The 20,529-nt window shown below is 38.9% G+C and overlaps 2 protein-coding genes across 8 annotated transcripts in view; one reads left to right on the top strand and one right to left on the bottom strand.

The window, feature by feature from the left end:
• The window catches only part of HECW1 (HECT, C2 and WW domain containing E3 ubiquitin protein ligase 1), a 415,705-nt gene that overhangs the window by 155,726 nt on the left and 239,450 nt on the right, over positions 1-20,529 (top strand). The gene's annotated exons all lie outside the window — the stretch shown is intronic.
• On the bottom strand, positions 2,025-7,759 carry LOC141144652 (uncharacterized). 5 transcript variants are annotated; one of them, XM_073630554.1, is made up of 3 exons: positions 7,005-7,759; positions 6,717-6,864; positions 2,025-4,344 (listed from the first exon to the last, which is right to left on the bottom strand). In XM_073630554.1, exons 2-3 carry the CDS (start codon positions 6,727-6,729, stop codon positions 3,374-3,376), a joined length of 984 nt encoding a protein of 327 aa, XP_073486655.1. In that variant the 5' UTR covers positions 6,730-6,864; positions 7,005-7,759; the 3' UTR covers positions 2,025-3,373. The 5 variants fall into 5 exon arrangements, 4 of the variants coding, with proteins under 4 accessions (XP_073486655.1, XP_073486654.1, XP_073486652.1 ...); XM_073630553.1 differs by having other exon boundaries at positions 2,025-3,367; positions 4,259-4,344; positions 6,717-7,759; XR_012244429.1 differs by having other exon boundaries at positions 2,025-3,367; positions 4,259-7,759.

Below are 20,529 nucleotides of genomic sequence, written 5' to 3' on the forward strand. Positions count from 1 at the left end.
ACACTTGTTTTCTTGTTCGCATACATTTTTGGGTATATTTATCATTGTTTTAAAAATCAAGAATCATACAGCTTTCACAGATTTATACGTTCTAACTGTCCATGTAAAACATGGATAAATAGATCCCTTGCTCTTGATGAGGATAGCTGTCTGTAGTAACTAGCCAAAAGCATTTAAAATTAATTTTCAATATATCTATACCTAGATTTAGTGTGCTTACTGACATATATAGCCGTAAGACTTCATTCAACATGTGCGTTGAGTTGTGGTGTATTACCATTACACATTGGGGGAATCTGTTAAACAATATACCTAAGAACGCTATGGGGGAGATTTACTTACACTGGAGCCCTCAGAATCTGGTGCAATTGTGCATGTTAGCCAATCACCTTCTAACTCCAGCTTGTTTAATCAAAGCGGAGTTCCATTAATTTAAAAGTCAGCAGCTACAATGAGTGTAGCTGTTGACTTTTAATAATCAGACACTCACCTGTCCCATGGTCCAGCGATGCGGGCGCACAAGGCCTTGCTCCTCTCCCCCTCCTCTCCACGGCACCGGCATTCTAACTGTGGCCCCCCGGCTGTGGCTTCGAAGCTGGGTACGCACTGCGCATGCACAAGCCACAAAGTGCACACTGTGAAAGGCCAGGCACCCGCTCCCCCCCCCCAAATGTGGCATGTCAGGGGGTCACAAGCACTTAAAGTGGAAGTTTCGTTTTTGGGTGGAACTCCACTTTAAACTTTGGCAATAAAACCTGAAAGCTGATTAGTTTCTAAACAGAGCTGCACTAGATTTTGCACACTCCAGTTTTAGTAAATCACCCCCATTGACTGTATTATGGTGTACATTACTATGCGTTGCCTTAAAATGGAACTAAAGTCAAACATTAAAAAAAGTTGGAGCAGGCAGGCTCTTTACTATGGCTTTGGTTAGTATGAACGGCTGCACCAGATTCTCTGTACTCCAGTTTTAGTAAATTAAATTAAGAAATGAGGTTAGAGGATGGCTGTCTGTAAGTTTTATGTCATCCGCATTTATATTACTTTAACCTTTTTGCTGCCAGGCCCTGCACTCCACTTTCAAACTCAGCTAGCAGGACCATTTTTGCAATTTTTCCATTGCTTTTTTGTTTTTCCCCTACGCCTTTTAGAGTTTGTAAAAGACCCTTAAACCAATATGGTACGTACTAGAGTGTGTGCAGGCACACTTAAACTGAAGTGACCATGAGCTTATAGCAGAAGGAGGAATGAGGTCCATATGGTGTACAGACCTGGCCAGCTGGAAGCAATGCTGTAGGTTCGTATGCCGTACAGACTTGGAAGTGAAAGGGTTAAAGCAGAATTTGAGTTTTACAAACTATTTACAGAAAAAATGGCTCAGCAGCCATGATATAAAGTGGTCAGTTTACAGAGGGGATGGCACAGCCAGGCAGGATCAGCCAGTTTTTTTAGGTGATACAGGGGGCCAAATTACACAGCACAAGCACTGTGCTGTATAACATGCTTTAAGGGAACAGGATCCATTTTTTTTGTTTTTTTAGGTTAACGAACACATTAACTAATCACTTGCATGAAAACATTTTAAAAGATATCAGAATTCCCCTTTTTACTTACCTAAATGTGTGATGACTTGATGTTCCGGACCTGTCTTTTCTTTTATTCTGTGAACAGGAGGAGGGGTCTTTTTTTAGGAGTGAAAATGGACGCTTACATAGGTTGTCCAGTGGTGGGGTCATCTCAGGATCCAGAAGATGGATTGCAATGAGGACATCAGCATATGGTGGGCACATCAGCAGCGCTGGATTACCATTTCCCTGCACCTGGAAATGGTGCCTCGAGGGACATGGATGGTGAATGTTGAGTATAAGGGCCTGTGTTGATGGGCTTTGGACTTGTGTCGATGGCATCAACTTATATCACTTTGAGATGCTTTTGAGATCATTCAGAATTAATTAATGGGACCGTATGCAGAACAATTACATTTTCAATTATAATAATTAATCAATAATAAACCAATACTACAATGGATTTGAATGGCCGGGGCCCTTTATTATTGGTATTATAATTTATTTACCAACTTATAACAATAATAAACATGTCCATTTTCTTTAAAACATAACACTCATTTATTTATATTGTAAACCATCACTATAACTCAGCCATGACAGCTCGAGTTAATACCAAGACATGTTAAACAGTTCCATAACTGTCCCTTTTCTTGAGAAAAGGACCAAACCACATAACAAGGGCCTCGACGATGGGAGGGAGGGTGGGATGCCTCTTCTTCTCAGCTGATCCTCCGCTGTCTGTTGTTCCTACGCAGTATTAATTCCTTATATAAGGGTTAGCTCGTGCCACCTTAACATGTGACCTGCCTTTTTAGCCAATAATATTTAAATTATTTATTTAAAAATTTTACTAAATAACTGTCATTTTTACATGTAGTCTGCCCCGGCCCCATAGGTGGGCGGAGCAAATTCTTTTGCTCCTCCCTTTTCCATGGGACCGTATGCAGAACAATTACATTTTCAATTATAATAATTAATCAATAATAAACCAATACTACAATGGATTTGAATGGCCGGGGCCCTTTATTATTGGTATTATAATTTATTTACCAACTTATAACAATAATAAACATGTCCATTTTCTTTAAAACATAACACTCATTTATTTATATTGTAAACCATCACTATAACTCAGCCATGACAGCTCGAGTTAATACCAAGACATGTTAAACAGTTCCATAACTGTCCCATACGCCAGGCTTATCAAAGATGAGCCTGGCACCCCACCTGCCCCACGGCCAATTCAACACAGTTTTGAATGCCTACATTAAAAACATCTAAAGCGATATCTGACAAATGAACAGCGTCAGACCTATAAAAACCAACCAGACCTCCTTCCAGATCGATATGTCGATAAGACAAACCATTGACGTAAGGCATAAATTTAGCCATGGCTCTATTGATTTTTTTGCGAATTTTTTCACAATGTTTAAGTTCAGGGTTAAGTAGCCATGTCAAACGTGGGACAATTTCGGAAAATACAAGAATGGAATGAGGCAAAACGGAATGTAATTGAATAAAATCAAATTTCAATTGCGAAATGATGTCTAAAGTATGGCGATTGCCAATATCATTACCGGAAATATGAAATATGACAATTTGAGGAGGAGGCCAGGAGGCATACAATGAATATAAAGTCTGTCGCATATCATTTAGGCGCATTCCACGCAAAGCATACCACCATAAATGAAAATTGTCAAAAGGAAAACTTAAGTTAACACCATATGTTCTAACCATAGCTCTACGAAAAGCCCAATATATGAACGAATGTCCGACGATCCAGACGTTATAGAACTGACCTGAAATTAAACAGAAAAATTAGGACGTATGTAAGAACGATAACAACTCGATCTCCATCCACCTATATTCTTAACAACATCTGCAGATAAACCCAGTTCGGAAGCAGTAGTAGCAGCCCCAATCCGAAAAGAATGAGAAGTAATAGGTAGGTGACCTAAACCTAAATGAATCAAACATTTTTTTAAAACTGAGCAAAATTGATAACGTGTGAGCGGTAGGCCAGAACAATGGATCAAAAGACAACCAGGACCAACCGGGCGGACTGTTAAATATTGATGAATCAATAAAATGGGACAAATTGGAGAAGAGTTTAGTGGACGTAACGTGACCCAGCGCCCAAGACCCAATTGATCCGTTTTGCTTCTTTTAATCCTAATTTTTATAAAATCACTACCTAAAACTAAATCCGAAAAAGAAATACCAGAACAGCCCTTAACATTGTTAGGTAAAAGTTCAGAAATTCTAAAAGCTCCAAAGAAAAATAAACTAAAGGCCAATTGAAACAATAAAGCTTCGTAAATGGAAAAACAGACTGTTTTAGTTGAAATACAGAGTTTTTTCAAAATATCAACGGAAATAGGCAAACGAGAATCAGGTGTCACAGATGATTTACGATAACCTTTCAAGACTTGCTTCACAGAGAAAAAACTCATACAAGATGGGAAACCCAGCAACTTTGCAAAAAAGGAAATTCCAGCTAATTGTTTCAATATATGCGAATAAGAATAACCTTGAAGCATTAGTCGTTCCAAAAAAGACAATAGTAAATGTTCAGAAATAAGAGTGCTAGCCTGACCAATAGTATCCAGGTAAGCACACCAAGAATTCCACGCGGCTTTATACTCCACCCACGTGGAAGGGGCTAATGAATTACCGATGGCCAAACCAACCTTCAAGAAACCAGATCCCACAGCCGAGAAGGGCATTGCACTCCGTATGCGTCCGCATCCGGAACCAACATTCGAAAACGTTCCAACTGTAGACGTGACAAAGAATCAGCGACAGAATTATCAATTCCGGGAACATATTTAGCTTTCAACCAAATGTTTAATTCCAAGCATTTTAAAACTAAAAGACGAAGAACGGCCAAGACTGGTAAAGATTTAGATGAAAGACAGTTAACAGCATATACAACAGCCTTATTATCAGAATATAACAGTATTCTTCGATTAACGAAATAAGAACCCCAAATTTCAAAGGAAATCAGCACAGGGAACAGTTCCAAAAGGGTAATATTAGCCGTCAAACCACTGTCAACCCAGGAACGGGGCCATTCACCCGCTGACCAATGACCTTGCCAATAAGCGCCATAACCGACGGAGCCAGCAGCATCTGTAAATAGATCAAGGGCCACTGAAGAACAAAAAGGATCTTGCCAAAAAGGACAACCATTGAAAGAGGACAAAAATTGCTTCCAAACTAGCAAATCAGCACGCAAAGAAGCAGTAATCCTAATAAAATGATAAGGAGACTTAACGCCCGAAATAGACCGATATAATCGTTTAGAAAACACCCTGCCCATAGGAATGACCCTGGAAGCGAAAGCCAACAAACCCAATAATGATTGCAACGTTCGCAACACCACTTTCTGTCTAGAGAGAACAAAATCAACCAGAAAAAGAAGCTTGGCAATCTTCTGTTGAGGTAAGCGAAATTGCATTAAATCCGTATCTAGAGTTACACCCAAAAATTCTAAACAAGTAGTTGGAAGGACAGATTTTTCACGTGCAAGCGGTACGCCAAAAAACCGACAAATACATTGAAATTCCGTAAAAAGATACATACATTCTTCAGAATCAGAAGGACCCATAAAAGAAAATCGTCCAAATAATGCAATAAATTGGTCGAGCTGGATTGATAAGAGACTACCCACTCCAAAAACGATGAAAACATCTCAAAATAACGACAAGAAAGTGAGCAGCCCATTGGAAGGCATTTGTCAAAATAATAGGCGTCATTAAAATAAAAACCTAATGAGTTAAACGCCAAAGGATGAATAGGTAAAAGTCTAAATGCAGACTTAATATCCGCTTTAGCTAATAATGCTTTATGACCCAATCTCCTAATTTTTACCAAGGCGTCATCAAAAGAAGAATAAGAGACACTGCATAGTGTAGCATCAATGTCATCATTCAGGGAATAACCAAAGGGATAGGAAAGATGATGTATCATCCTGAATGAATTTGGTTCCTTTTTAGGAATAATACCCAATGGGGAAATTCTAAAATTGGCAAACGGGGGGGAAAGAAAAGGGCCAGCAACTCTACCATCTTGTATTTCTTTCGAAATTTTTTCAGCAACTATAGGAAAATGTCGATCAACCGAAGGTAAATTTTTTACGATCGAACAACCAAAACCTTGATAACTGGGTAAAGGGAAGCCATCTTTAAAACCTTTAAACAGCATGACTGCTATCTGCTGATTTGGCCACAGTTGAAGCCACGGAACCATGCTTATAAGTTTCACCGGTGTGTCCGCTTTTAAGAAAAAGATCACGAGAGGAAGGTGTTGTAGAAGAAGAAACTTTCTTAAAACACCGTGAAGCAGGGTGATTACCAGTGCAAAAAGCACATTCATGCTTATATTTACAAGAATGAGGCCATTTGCAATGGCCTTCATTAAAACCAAAGCACACCCCGCGACGGAAACTAGAAGTAGCAGGAGGCGTAGCTTTCACAAATTGTTTCTGTGGTAACAATAAGTTCAACCACAATCCTACATCTTTTTCCCCCCATTTTAAGGATTTATGCACAGAGAGTTTCTGTCGAAATGCTTCATCATAATAGAACCACGCGAGGCCATTAAAGTTCTTATATGCTTCTAAAATGATGTCGACATGCTGAAAAAGGCTGCAGCATAGCTCCGGATGTCTCTCACCTAAAACACTTGCATATATGCAGAAAGCATGAAGCCAATTAGAAAAATTTCTAGGATTAGACTTAGATTTATCATCAGCAAATTTTTCCAAATCTTTCTTATCAAAACGGTTATCTTTTGATGAAGGAATTAAAGACATAATGTCAACATAGTCGCCATTCTGTATTTTTTCTTTTACTGCAACAGGCAAATGAAATCCAAGTGGCGATAACCCACAAGGTAACACTTCTTTAAAAGTACTTTCAGGGACAGCAGTAGAATCAGGCAGAACAGGAGGAACAGACAATACGGTAGGTATAGCAACAGAAGAAGCAGAGGAAGTAGTGTCCACATTAGCTGTATTATTTAACCAAACATGTGCTACACCAGAGTCAGTATTAGATAGAGGAGATACAGTTTTGTTCAAATGTTCCATAAAGGAACCAAAATTACGAGCAAAATCACAAAACATTTGATAGTTTTGTAACTCACCATTATTTGGCATAGATGGTACTTGTACAGGAAGTAAAGGGTTAACATTCTGCAAGCCTGCAGCAATATTAACGACGTCATCAGCTTGAAGTGAAACCTGTGACTGACCAGCTGAAGAGGACTCTGTAGCTTGTAAAGGGGGAGAAGTCTGAAAGCATTCTGAATTAATAGTTAATTGTTCAGGAAAGACAGCACCAGATAAGACATTAACAGTGTTAGAATTGTCAGAAACAAGAGGAGTAGAAATCCCTGAGAATTTAGTCTTTTTAGCAGAGGAGAGATGCTTACCCTGCTGTTTGTGTGTAGAAGGAGATGAAATACGACCTGTCTTTTGAATTCTTCTACTAGAAGAAACAGCTGAGTGAGATAAGGAGGAGACAGGACGAGATGAAGAGCGTCTTGAAGTACGAGGAGACTTTCTATGTTGATTGACAGATTGCTGGGTAGAGGAAGAGTTGGTCAGCTGCTGAACGAGAACAGCTGATAGAGCTGCGTCATTTGTGCCTGTGAGAGAATCGGAGGGAGGATCCATTCGTCCACCATAGGCAGAAACGTCAGAGATGGGCAGTGCAGAGGGAGGAGAAAACACAGCAGATGAACTGGCAGAAGCAAAGCTGTCACGCAGGGGGATTTGTAGATGATCAGATGAAGAGAAGGCAGGAGCGGAAAACGGAGGAGGAATATTAGTTGGATGAGTGGGGGGAGAGACGATCATAGGCATAGTAGGAGGCAATGACAAGCATTGCTGCATCCATGCATCCCCACCAGGACCGCCGGCTCTTTCCATCAGCTGACGTAGCAGAGTTTTCATGTTGATTGACGATGCCTCTTCTTCTCAGCTGATCCTCCGCTGTCTGTTGTTCCTACGCAGTATTAATTCCTTATATAAGGGTTAGCTCGTGCCACCTTAACATGTGACCTGCCTTTTTAGCCAATAATATTTAAATTATTTATTTAAAAATTTTACTAAATAACTGTCATTTTTACATGTAGTCTGCCCCGGCCCCATAGGTGGGCGGAGCAAATTCTTTTGCTCCTCCCTTTTCCATAGGTGCATTTAACCTGCAGTTAACCTCATTCTGACGAGCATTTGACCTGCTTCAGGTGGTTTTGCATTCACATAACTTGTATTGGAATGCAAAAATCTGTTTGTGCCCAGTGACGCAGGCCCTAAAAAGTGTATCACAACACATTTCTAGAAAATGCTGAATAGGTAAAAGAGGGGTGAGAAAGATGTTTTTTAATACATGGTAAACAATCTCTAAAAAGACTGATCTCCGCAGGTAAAAGCACTGTGGAGAAATGTATCCTCAAAGTTGATAAAATATGCTCTAAAGGTGCTCAAGTCAGGTTTCAGCACTATGTTCCTCCTTTCATAACAAATGCTCCGTGTTTATATTAGAGATTAGAAGGCTATAAGGCTGCCTCATCATTGCTGGGAAGGGTTAGCAAAATTAATCAAGTAAATAAAGTAAAAGTGCTTTCTACTGTAAAATTTGAGGATAAATTACTCCACAGCACATACAGCTAGAAGGATAAACAAGGGCTTGTTTATAAGCTTATTTACTACTTGTTAAATGTATGTAAATATTTGAATGTCCATAGTCTGGCCATAGTTATATTTTAAAGTAAATGCAAACCCTAAACAAATAGCATTCAGGTCCATATAGCACTCTGTGTCCTTTTGTTTAAAATACCGTTAAAAGCGCCATTTGTTTAAAATACTGTTTTATCTTTTTTTTAATCCCCTGGTATTTCAGTGCTGCTTATCTTCTAAAGACTCTATGTAGCCACTTCTTACCTATATGCATGCCAGGTATGGCTGCACATCATTTTTCAGGGCAGTTCCCTGATAGTGACAACAGTGGACCATAACTGCATTGAAACGACTACTTATAATCTCCAATGGAAGCCCATGTGCCAATGCAAGAGCACAGAGCATTATCCCCCTAAGTGCCTAAAAAAGATCTAATTTAAAGCACTAGTATGCCCACTCTACTTAATATATAAGCCCCCATCCCCTCCCCCATTCCAAAATTCAACATTAATGGTAGAAAAACTTTGGAGTAAGTTAGAAAGTATACATGTTTTTCACACAGTTTCCGCCCTTTATAGCTAGACAAGGGTGATGTCACAATCCTTCTGGCAAAATTCTGAGAACGATGAGAATCCTAAATCTTAGTAGTATTTTCCATGTTTTACATGGTGCAGATGCATTGTGTTAGCTCATTGGGATGCCATCGAAAATGAATGGCATATATGTAATATGAGTAGCCGTGCATTTAGGTAAAGCACGTATTGCTACATCACAAAGGTGTAGAGGGGCTCTTAATATTTTGACAGTAAAATAGGCCGTGTTTATGTGAGATTAAGCATGATATTTGTATAGTTGTTGACTTTAAAAATAAGTTAGATGAGTATTCAATTACATGAACAAATTAATTAAATTATGAAGAGTTGCTAGTGCCATGGAATACACAACTGCAGTCCAGCAAAAAACAAAATGTAAGACTTTAAAGGTATAATGCTTTATAAAGATCTGCTTCAATGACACATCTGCACATCCTTGGAAAGAGATGTGAATTTAAGCTTCTGAGGCTTTAAGAGTCTTTGCTGCTGTAATATGTTACGGTGGACTAAAATGTGATTTAAAGGACTTTACTGCTAGCTAATATGTCAGGGGAATAAAAAAAAACAATATTTAAAATCATTTTTCAGTCATTCCATGAATGCAGAGTGTTATTCAATACATAGAAGTATTTTCTGTTTCATAAAATTTTCACTAAAAAAGTTAAAGAATTTATGATTCTTAGTTCAAATTAAAAGGGAACCAAACTGGCATTGCAAATCTGCCTGGCAACGTCAATATTCTGTGTCAGGCAGGAAGGTAGCATTTCACCCCAGTCCCTTATATATAAATACAAATATTCCTCAGATTCAACCCCAGATCCTAACAATGAAGTTGAATAATCAGAATGTCATATTATTTCAAGAGTGTCAAATGCTGACATTAGGGAACGGATTTTCATTTTGATTTATAACAATCACAAATATTTGAAAATGTCACCAGCATGCTATTCTAATTCTATGCTAACAATTCACAGAGACAGATGTTTTTTCCTGCACACCTTTGAAAGGGGAATAACGCTTTCCTAAAGTATAACACAAATATTTATTACCATTATTATTACCATTTACCATTACACTATGTTACATGAAAATCACACACATCATTATGATCAACAGACTGTGTGTTGTTTGTATTTTGGGCTAAATATCTGAGGCTTTTGGGAACAATTATAGTAGAATGAAATAATATTTTTTCTAATATTTCAACAAAAACCTAGGAAATAAAAACATTTGTGTCTAAGTCTGCTAACGAATTGAAAACACAAAAAAATAAGGTTTCAACAAGAATTTTATTGAAACGTCAAGATAAAAATGAACAAACATTCTGTACAATAAAATTTACAGTATATAAAAATGGCTTAATGATTAAGAGACAAGATAAAAAATAAAAAGTGGAATCAAAACCTTATAATACATCATATATATATATAAAAAAATGCATTTAAAAGGTTAACATTACATTACAATTAAATTCCACATAGACAAGCAAGCTGGATTTTGCTTCTTTACCACCCTGTTGCTTTTTGCCCCTTAAAAAATAAATATACATTTTAGATAATGGCGTTTTATTAATAAAAAATATTTTGAACTTTACAGATGACATTAAAACATTAACAAATGAACCCCCTCTTAGACAATGGCCACAGAAAACAAGTGTCCCCTATAGAGGATGTCCCCACTATTCTCATACCTCCTAACTGTCCCTCATTTTGAGAAACTGTGTTTTTTAAACAAATTCCCATCTCTTTTTTTTTCTCAGTTGTCAGTTTTTTTGGTCTGAAAATAAAATGCACTATTTAACTCTCAAAAAAGTATTATACTGTGCTTAAAGCAGTAATAAACCCCAAAAAGGTAAATATATTGGCAGTGCAGATGCACTAGAAAATTTAGATGGACTGGACTAACAAATTAAAGCCACTCAAGCTAACACTTTTAAGTTACAGCAGCTTTTTTTTATTCTATTTACAAAAAGGTTTTACATGAATGAAGAAAATCTGACCATTGTATGCATCCCAGTGTTTAATGGTTTGCGTCAATGCTTTAACTGCCACTTTTGCTGGACCTACTAGTAAGATAAATAGGTCAAATAAAAAGCCTAAAAAAAAAAAATTTTTGCTTTTGGGTTTAATACTGCTTTAAATCGGCTCTGTGTACAAAATGCTGTTAAAAGCACGTTTTTCAACCAGTGTTTTCTGCCAGCAATCTGGCGCCCAGAAAAAGCTTTTTTGAGCTCCAGTGTGCATGGAGCCTTAGATGTGCCTGTTTTAATCATCAACCATGTAAGTTGCTAAGGCCCCTTTCACACGATCGGACCGTTCAGGTCCGCCTGTAAGTTTTGACGGCGGACCTGAACAGGCGCTCCATGTTAGCCTATGGAGCGACGGATCCCTCCATAGGCAGCAGCGGCGCCTGACAAGCCCCTCCCCGCTCAGTGAGCAGAGAGGGACCTGTCATCCGCCGGCTCAGCGGAGATCAACGGAGAGATCTCCCACTGAGCCGGCGGACTGTGAAAGGGGCCTAAAAGTTGTACTTTCATTAAATGTAACCATATTGCTACACTTAGAGACGCCTCTCTTCTCTTTTATACTCCGTAGCTCCTGCTGGATTCTGCTTTATGCATTCTCCATTGACACTTTTTTTTGGGGGGGTTGTGGAAGAAATCATCTGAGTTTCCATTATTTCTTATGGGGAAATTTGCTTTGATATACAAGTGCTTTGGATTACAAGCATGTTTCCGGACTTAATTATGGACTTAATTATGCTTGCAGTCCAAGGTTTTACTGTATTGTGCAATAAAGGACCTTTTTTGCACTACTTTAAAGTGAATGATAACAGTAAAAAAAACAATAAAGAGTGTATACAGTATATACACATATGTGATAGGTGTACCACAAATAATGTTTATATATACTGTATATATATATATATATATATATATATATATATATATATATATATATATATCATGAGTGACCAAACAACGTTAAAATCCACAGTGCATCATGTACAAGTCAATTTAAAGTGGTCCTAAAGGGTGGACATTTAAAAAAATATATCAAAGGAATATCTAGTGCTCTCCGCAAAGGAAGTTTTATTAAACTTAAAGCAGCAAATCTGCTCATAGATTACAATGTGTCCAGCATTCAGTACGGTTCATGCTCCTCAAAGTGAACAGCATGGAAAACAACTGACTCAAGTGATACTCGCATGCATAATGGCTTGCATAGAACGGCCCTGTGTAGCATCATGACATCATGAGGTAAGCTCCACCTTATGTGTTATGTCCCCAGGCAATACTTCAGAGGATCCAACAGTGTTAGTAATTTGTGTTAGCTTGTCAATCATATTTTCTGATATGGGGTTCTGAGATAATAAGCTAAGATTCCACCTTTATGTGTTACACTCCCGGGCAGGACTTCAGAGGATCCAACAGTTTTAGTCATTTGTGTTAGCTTGTCAATCCTATTTTCTGATAAAGGGTTCTAGAGCTGCACGATTCTGGCTAAAATGAGAATCACAATTTTTTTGCTTAGAGGATAGATCACGATTCTCTCACGACTCTCGCTGCGTAACATCATATTTCACATTAAAACGAAAAAAAATTGGGCTAACTTTACTGTTTCATTTTTTTTTTTTATTCATTGAAGTGTATTTTTTCCCAAAAAATTGTGTTTGAAAAACTGCTGGGCAAATACAATGTGACATAAAATATTGCAGCAATTGCCATTTTATTCCCTCTCTGCTAAAATATATATAATGTTTGGGAGTTCCAAGTAATTTTCTAGCAAAAAATATTGATTTTAACTTAAGAAACAAGTGTCAGAAAAAGATTTAGACTTTAAGTGGTTAAACTTTTCTTTTTTCTTTTGACAGCTGAGTGAGCAGATAAGTCTCTCCATTTGTTATATGAAAGAATCGGCAAACTCTGCAATAGAGATCGTCAGGGGGGGTTGAATCGAGATCACAATTTTTTAATGATTAATTGTGCAGCTCTACGGGGTTCTGAGATAATAAGCTAAGCTCCACCTTATGTGTTACCTCCCCGGGCAGGACTTCAGAGGATCCAACAGTTTTAGTAATTTGTGTTATCTTGTCAATCCTAATTTCTGAAATGGGGTTCTGAGATGATAACCTAAGCCCACACTTTGTCTACACATTAGCTCATATTGCATTCTTGAATTTTTTCCAAACTAAAGTCACAACCTTTATTGGGAGATCACCAGAACAAACTTCCCTGTTGAAAGATTCCCCAATCACTTTCTGTTCCAGTGACAATGGTAACGAGGACAAATGGAGAGGTAAATCTCCCCAGCGGGGACTCAGACAGCAATAAGGCCCTGCAGAGAGTAACCTTCCACAGCTCTAAATCTAAAACCACATATCTTGTTTTAGACACTGTATGCTTTCAAAACTTTTAAGTTCAAGGGAATGGATAGTTTAAGGCAGAACTATACTCACCTCCATTCCAGTGGTGAAGTGTAAGTGACCAGCTTTCCACTGGCCGCTGACATCATCAGACGATCTTCTGGGTTCCGATATTTGGTTGTTTTAATTGGGCAAGCGGAAATGACATCATTCCATCAAATGGGCGGAAACTCATTAATCTCGCAGATAACGAAATTGTACACTGAGCTGTGCATGCACAGCTCAGTGTACTGTGCAAACAGTCAGGTAAGAATATTTTAATGCAGAAGAAACATTGTGAGGTTGATTTACTAAAGCTGGAGAGTGCAAAATCTTGTGCAGCTGTTCATTGTAGCCAGTTAGCTTCTAACTTCAGCTTATTCAATTAAAGTGGGTGTAAACCTGATTCATTCAATTTGACCTAGGCACATATATCTGTAGTGTTTTTTTATCTCTCTCCAAAGGCCTAAGCCCCATGTCTTTCTGCTGGTCCATTCCTCTGTTGTCAGCATGATAACCTCTTTTAAGTTCTCCGACAACCAAGCTAAAACCAGCCTGAAATGGGTGCTATAAATAGATTAGCAGAGAGCTGGTCTATTCACAGCACATTCCTTCCTTCCTCTGCCTATGTGGAGGGGCATGTGCCTTTCCTTCAATCAGCTGTCACACAGTGTATGCCAAGACTACACTCCCAGTGCTGAACAGGAAGAGAAAATCTCTAACAACATGTGTACTTTCTAAAAATTATTGAAAGCTGAAGACAGCAGATATACAAGTAAAACTTATGTAGGGAGATTTGTTTCATCCCTGTGTATCATCTGAGGCTGCTCACTTCACTGGGTATAGATTAGGGTTTACATCTACTTTAAGCTTTGATGAAAAAAAAAAACATGCCACAGTAAAATCGCCAGTGTCTATTTATCTCTGTGGGAGATATTTTTCACACTTTCCTGGTGTTTATATAATCCACACTGTTCAGAGTTAAATTATCACGGATAGAGAGGATTGTTTACACTAATAGTGTTAATTCCCTGTATTTCAACACCACAATATTAACACTTTACTCTAAAACACCTTAACACCAGGATTTTAACACTGGCGATTTTACTGTGTGGAAGCTGATTGTTTTCTATGTAGAGCTGCATCAGATTTTGCACTCTCCAGTTTTAGTAAATCAACCCCTTTATGTCTCTTCTGTATTAAAAAGACTGCCTCTTCACAATTTTATTTTGAGTAAAGTTCCACTTTTAAATCAGACCTTCAGTAATTTTTTCATCTTTCCAGGCATCTATTAAATCTTCTGCCCTTGTTGTTTTAACTTTGGATAGTAAAACATTTTCTTTCTGCCAGTAAATACCTTATACAGCCCATTTCCTGTTGTCTGGTAAAAAGCCTAGGCTTATGACACCATGCTTATGACACTAGAGAGTTTGCCACGAAGGGAGGAGGGATGAGTAATAAGAGAGCCAATGAGAGCTGCAGAGCTAGAGTGTAAATCCAGGAAGTGAACAGGCGACAGCTTCAGCTGCCCACAGTTAAAATGGATGCAGCCAGACTTAGTGGAGGGAGATTTCTGCAGCATATTTGGCAAGTACAGAATCACAGTATATATAAAATAATATGCAAAGTGGTTGGAGGGAAGCTTCAGAATGGCAAAGATGTTTTTATTACAAATTATGTGAGCAGACTGCAGTTCCTCTTTAACCACTTCCGGACCAGCCGCGGCAGGTTTACTGCGGCAGGTTGGCTCGGCTGGGCAAATCGACGTTACTTTACGTCGCTTTTCCTTTTGGGCACTAGGGGCGCACGCGCACCTGCAGTGTGTGTCCAGAGCCAAAGCGAGTGCCCGGCGGGCGCGATGGCCACCGGGCTCCCTTGATCGATCGTGACACAGCGAGAACCGGGATCTGTGTGTGTAAACACACAAATCCCAGTTCTTTCAGGGGAGTAGAGACAGATTGTGTGTTCATACTAAGTATGAACACCGATCTCTCTCTCCTCCTAGACAGTCCCATCCCCCCTACAGTTAGAACACAGTGAGGGAAAACAATTAACCCCTTGATCGCCCCCTAGTGTTAACCCCTTCCCTACCAGTGACATTTATACAGTAATAAGTGCATTTTTATAGCACTGATCGCTGTATAATTGTCATTGGTCCCAAAAATATGTCAAAAGTGTCCAAAAATATCGCAGTCCCGATAAAATTTGCAGACCGCCGCCATTACTAGTAAAAAAAAAAAAATAAATAAAAGTGCCATAAATGTACAGGCATACCCCACTTTTAAGTACACAATGGGGTTTATTTACTAAAGCTGGAAAGTGCAAAATCAGGCTCACTTCTGCATAGAAACCAATGAGCTTCCAGGTTTTATTACCAAAGCTTAATTGAACAAGCTGGGGTTAGATGCTCATTGGTTTCTATGCAGAAGTGAGCCTGATTTTGCACTTTCCAGCTTTAGTAAATAAACCCCATTGTGTACTTAAATGTGGGGTATGCCTGTATCCCCTATTTTGTACACGCTATAACTTTTGCGCAAACCAATCAATATACGCTTATTGCAATTTTTTTACCAAAAATATGTAGAATACATATCTGCCTAAACTGAGGGGAAAAATATATATATATTTTTTTTTAAATGTGGGTATTTATTATAGCAAAAAGTAAAAGATATTGTGTTTTTTTTCACTTTTCGTTTTGGGTATGGGGCAGGAAGTGGAATTAAATGATATTGCAGCTTACCAATTCTAAGATGTGATTTTTTTTTTTTTTTTTTAGCCTTTCTTTTATTTTCACTTGGTGATCTGCCAGTTGTTTTCAGATGAACAAGCTCTCCTTCAAATGTATCAGTTAAGAATTTTCAGACAAACCATGTATCACTGATGGGTGATTACAATTATCAGTTTTTATTTATTCATTTAAAACCTGTTGTAATTGCTTGTGTAACTGCAGTGTGAGCTGAAGTTTGGTTTCAATTTGTTGTTGTGCATCTAAATCTTCTAGTATATCTAACACTATCCACTAACCAGATTAGCAATGCTGCTGTCTGCTGTGCCCCTGTGCTCTTTCATCCAGCGTGGGGGGCAATACAGGAGGTGTGTAACTGGCCAGATCACCAGGTAAAAACAGAGGGGAAAAAAAGACAAAAAAAGAAAACTAATGCAGCCACCATAACTAATGACTGGATTGGTAAGCTGCAATATATTACATTTTGGGTTTTGGGTTTAATACTGCCTTAAGCTTTTATTTACTTAGAATGAATAGTACACTTGCAAGTCCCTGCATCTTTTTTGCATACATTCAAATGTGAAAAATGTGAGTAGGGATAAGGAATCAAGCAACTATTTTCAAGAAATTGCATGGAAATGCTTACTTTATTGATCTTTAGTGAATCATAAATTAACCTTTTCTTTTTTGTTTGGTCTTGGGCTGTTAAACCCAAAAGGTATTATACACCGATCAGGAATAGACAGAATACGGAGCTCCTACACATGCAAACAAAATTCTGATTTATTGTTAAAACTGAAGTAAATGAACAAAATTTCATTTTTTTGTACTAGACTTTTTTATCAGCCAAAAATGACATCCAGTCATAACCCATTTTTTGGTTTTATTTTGGAAGCAGCTGTGAACACCTTTAACCAAAAATGTTAAGATTAGAACATATGATTAACTAATGTAAGATTAAAGAATTAGGGAGTGTGGATAAAAGACTGTAGCTGGGAAACTGAAGGATATAACAAAGGATTAGCTCAATATACAAAATGGCTTTAGGATTTGAGATTTGTCCACACCTGTCACTTTATTCCCTTCTGAAGCTCATAATTAGTATTTTGTACTCCTTTCTGTTCATCTTGTATAATTGTATGGGCACATTTTCCATTTAGCCTTCTCTGTTTGCAGCTATGTAGAGAAGTGCTTCGAGGTCTGCTGAATAGAGATCAAATTAAACTCTGGTACTTAATTAGTGTAGCGTACAGTCATTTGATTTAATTAGAGATTCTGCTGGCAAGACTGGCACTATATAGTTTTGAGTAACAAAATAAAATGGCCCTTGTCTAAATAGATAAATAAATATAGTGTTTCAAGGTTTTAGAAATGGCTGATTATTGTCCCTAATAATCTGACAGTAATATATGGGTATATCACTGAAACCATTAAGACACAAGTAGAGCCCAGCCAATAAATGTGATTCCTTCTTTAAAATAAAATGTATCTCAAAAGACATTTATATCAAGATTTTCAAAAAAGTATACAGAATGTTTTTCTTTTTTAGTAAAAGTATGTCTGTAATTATTTCCAAACAGTTGTTGAAGGAAAGATCCTTGTTCTCTGAAAATCCAGCTAGACTCAAGTTTACAAAACAATGTTTTCAAGGCAGATTATGATTGCAGAAGGGATTCTTCTAAAAAGAAGTCTTACCTGCCTGTGAGCAATTTTTTGCTTTTTGTCACTGTGGACATGGCAGCAACGGAGTGACAAGGGACATGTTGGGCCATCACCTCCTTAACTGCCCCCTTGTCTATGTGAACTATGGATCACATGGCTTTGTTATTATTTACTCTCTTTTAGACATACAAGGGACTTTTAGTATTCAAAAGCTTAAAGATTCTTATGAAATTTCCAAAGAAGAACTATTCAACTACTTACAATTATAAGTACACATGTTTGCCAGCACACCATGGATCTTCAATTGCAGTCCAAAGCTTTTATTGCAGAGAGATCACATCACAACAGAATAAGTGCAACATTTCGGAGCCACACAGGATCAGTGGCGAGTATTTTTCACATCTGCATCAGGGGAATCAATATCAGATACTCGACTACTTCAATTGTAGCCATAGGCGTGCGCACAGGGTGTGCCGGGTGTGCCTGGGCACACCTTTATTACCCCATGTGCATTAGCATTATCCAGGGGTGGCACCAGGTGGGTGGTTAGGGTGCCAGTGGCCAGTGTAAATGCCCCCCTTATATTAAAGGCTAGGTTTAACTGTACATTACACCTATACTTAGGATGTAACGTAATATGCTTCCAATCAACTGTCTCCCACCATCAGAGCCTCCTCCCTGTGACAGCAGGTGGCGTTCATATGTATTTGAGCTTTAGGGTGCACACCCTACTGCAGTAGGCTGTGCACACCTATGTTGTAGCACTGACATCTGTGTGTGTATCTTAAATTGCCCTTGTACATTGACATACGTAGGTAAGATGAAAGTACCTTTAAAAAAACGGTTTCAGAAACACAAAAGCGATATCAGGACCACATTGTCAAAGATAGAGAAGGGCGAACAAATCTATTTGAACAAGCTGTACATTTTGTTATGTGGGATGGTAATTGAACATGTTAACCCATCAGGGTAGGACAACGGGATCAATTGCTCTTTCGCGACGAGGCATACTGTATTTACACCTCGGGCACAGTACAACCTGGTGGACTCAACACCAATTTGCCCCTCACATGCTTCCTGGGCGACAGATAATTCTCCAGCCTTAAACTCGCATGACCTTAACTTGTAGGGGGACTTGTAATCCCCTTGCCTGAGGTACACTCGATCGGTTATGTTTCTTGATGCCTGACGAAGGGGTTCTGCATGGCTCAGAAAAGTTGCACTTATTCTGTTGTGATATGATCTCTCTGCAATAAAAGCTTTGGACTGCGATTGAAGTTCCATGGTGTGCTGGCGAACATGTGTACTTATCTGTGATGTATCCAGTATCCAGCTGGTAATCGCTACAGCACCCGCTACAGAGGAGACTATAATACAGGAAAGTGTGTGATGGGAACAAAAACAAGGCTGCTTAAAATTATGACACTTTGTTAACTCTCTACCCAAAAAAACATGACTCACCTCTGTGCTCAACAGCATTTGAATCAACATGTAAGTCTTACAAGGAAGGGCAATTTCCCTGCTATATTCTTTTATTCTGGGACATTCTTCCAACCAGGCATCTTTCTACTGCTCTAGGTAAGAATCACATCCTAATAATCTATGAGGGCCATGGGTTTTCTATCCCACCCACGGCTTTCATAGATTCCTCTAGTGATGACATATCTCAGCTGATTCCTGCAACTGTCTTTTCTGCAATTGAATCTCATGCCGCGTACACACGTCGGACTTTTCGTCTACAAAAGTCCGACGGACGCCGCCGGACCAAAGCTGGCTGACAATCCGATCGTGTGTGGGCTTCCCCGGACTTTCAGCGGACTTTATCAGCCGCAAATCTGACGGACTTTAGATTTGAAACATGCTTTAAATCTTTACGTCGTAACTACGCCGTACCCAGAAATCCGATTGTCTGTATGCTAGTCCGACGGACAAAAACCCACGCTAGGGCAGCTATTGGCTACTGGCTATCAAATTCCTTATTTTAGTCCGGTGTACGTCATCATGTACGAATCCGTCGGACTTTTGTGTGATCGTATGTAGGCAAGTCCGTTCGTTAGAAAGTCTGCCGCAAGTCCGCCAAAAGTCCGTCGAAAGTCTGTCGGACGGGCTGTCGGACTTTTGTAGCTGAAAAGTCCGACCGTGTGTACGCGGCATTACTCTCCCTCTTTTAGAGACTCCCTCTCCCTAAATCTTTTTACATAATGAAAAAAAAAAAAAAAAGTTTATTGAAAGGTGCTTTCCTATTTAAGTTTACAGGCACATCTAAGGGCTTAGCTGTCCAAGCATCTTCTAGGATCCTATGATCTAAAAAGTAAATAGTAGTTTGAGAGCCCATTCACACAGGGACGACTTGTCAGGCGACTTAGTCGCCTGACAAGTCGCCTCCCGTTCTGTGCTATGGAACCGTTCTAAGGGGAGCGACGCAAGTCGCTCCGACTTAGAAAAAGGTTCCTGTACGACTTCGGGGGCGACTTTTGGGCGACTTGCATAGACTTCTATACAGAAGTCGTTTTGCAAGTCGCCCGGGCAGTCATTTGCAGGTCGCCTCGCTGAGGCGACCTGCAAGTCGTGTTGCCCCTGTGTGAATGGGGTCTAAAGCTGAACTCTGAGCACAGGTATTTAAAAATGTCTTCTATTTTCCCATGAAACATGAATAAAACCTTTTATTTTTCACCTAAATACATGAAATACGTGGGCACAGTTTATGAGTAGGGCTCAGATTGAGCTGTGGCTTGTCCTGGCTTCTGATTAGCATATACTGCCAGTCAGAGCATGAGGGTGTATTTAGACAGGGATAGATTGGGAATCTAGATGCAAGCCCCTCTTACTCAAGGTAGCGCCGCCATGATTAGCAGGGGACCGGTAATCATAATGCATATACTATAAACGATG

Source organism: Aquarana catesbeiana, linkage group LG05 (assembly GCF_042186555.1).
Source record: "Aquarana catesbeiana isolate 2022-GZ linkage group LG05, ASM4218655v1, whole genome shotgun sequence".
Taxonomy (NCBI): Eukaryota; Metazoa; Chordata; class Amphibia; order Anura; family Ranidae; genus Aquarana; species Aquarana catesbeiana.

Coding starts and splice junctions, on each gene's coding strand:
- LOC141144652 (XM_073630551.1), bottom strand. CDS start 7,527: ATGAAAACTCTGCTACGTCAGCTGATGGAAAGAGCCGGCGGTCCTGGT. Junction 4,345..6,716: donor ACCATCTATGCCAAATAATG/GTGAGTTACAAA, acceptor TCACGTCTACAG/TTGGAACGTTTTCGAATGTT.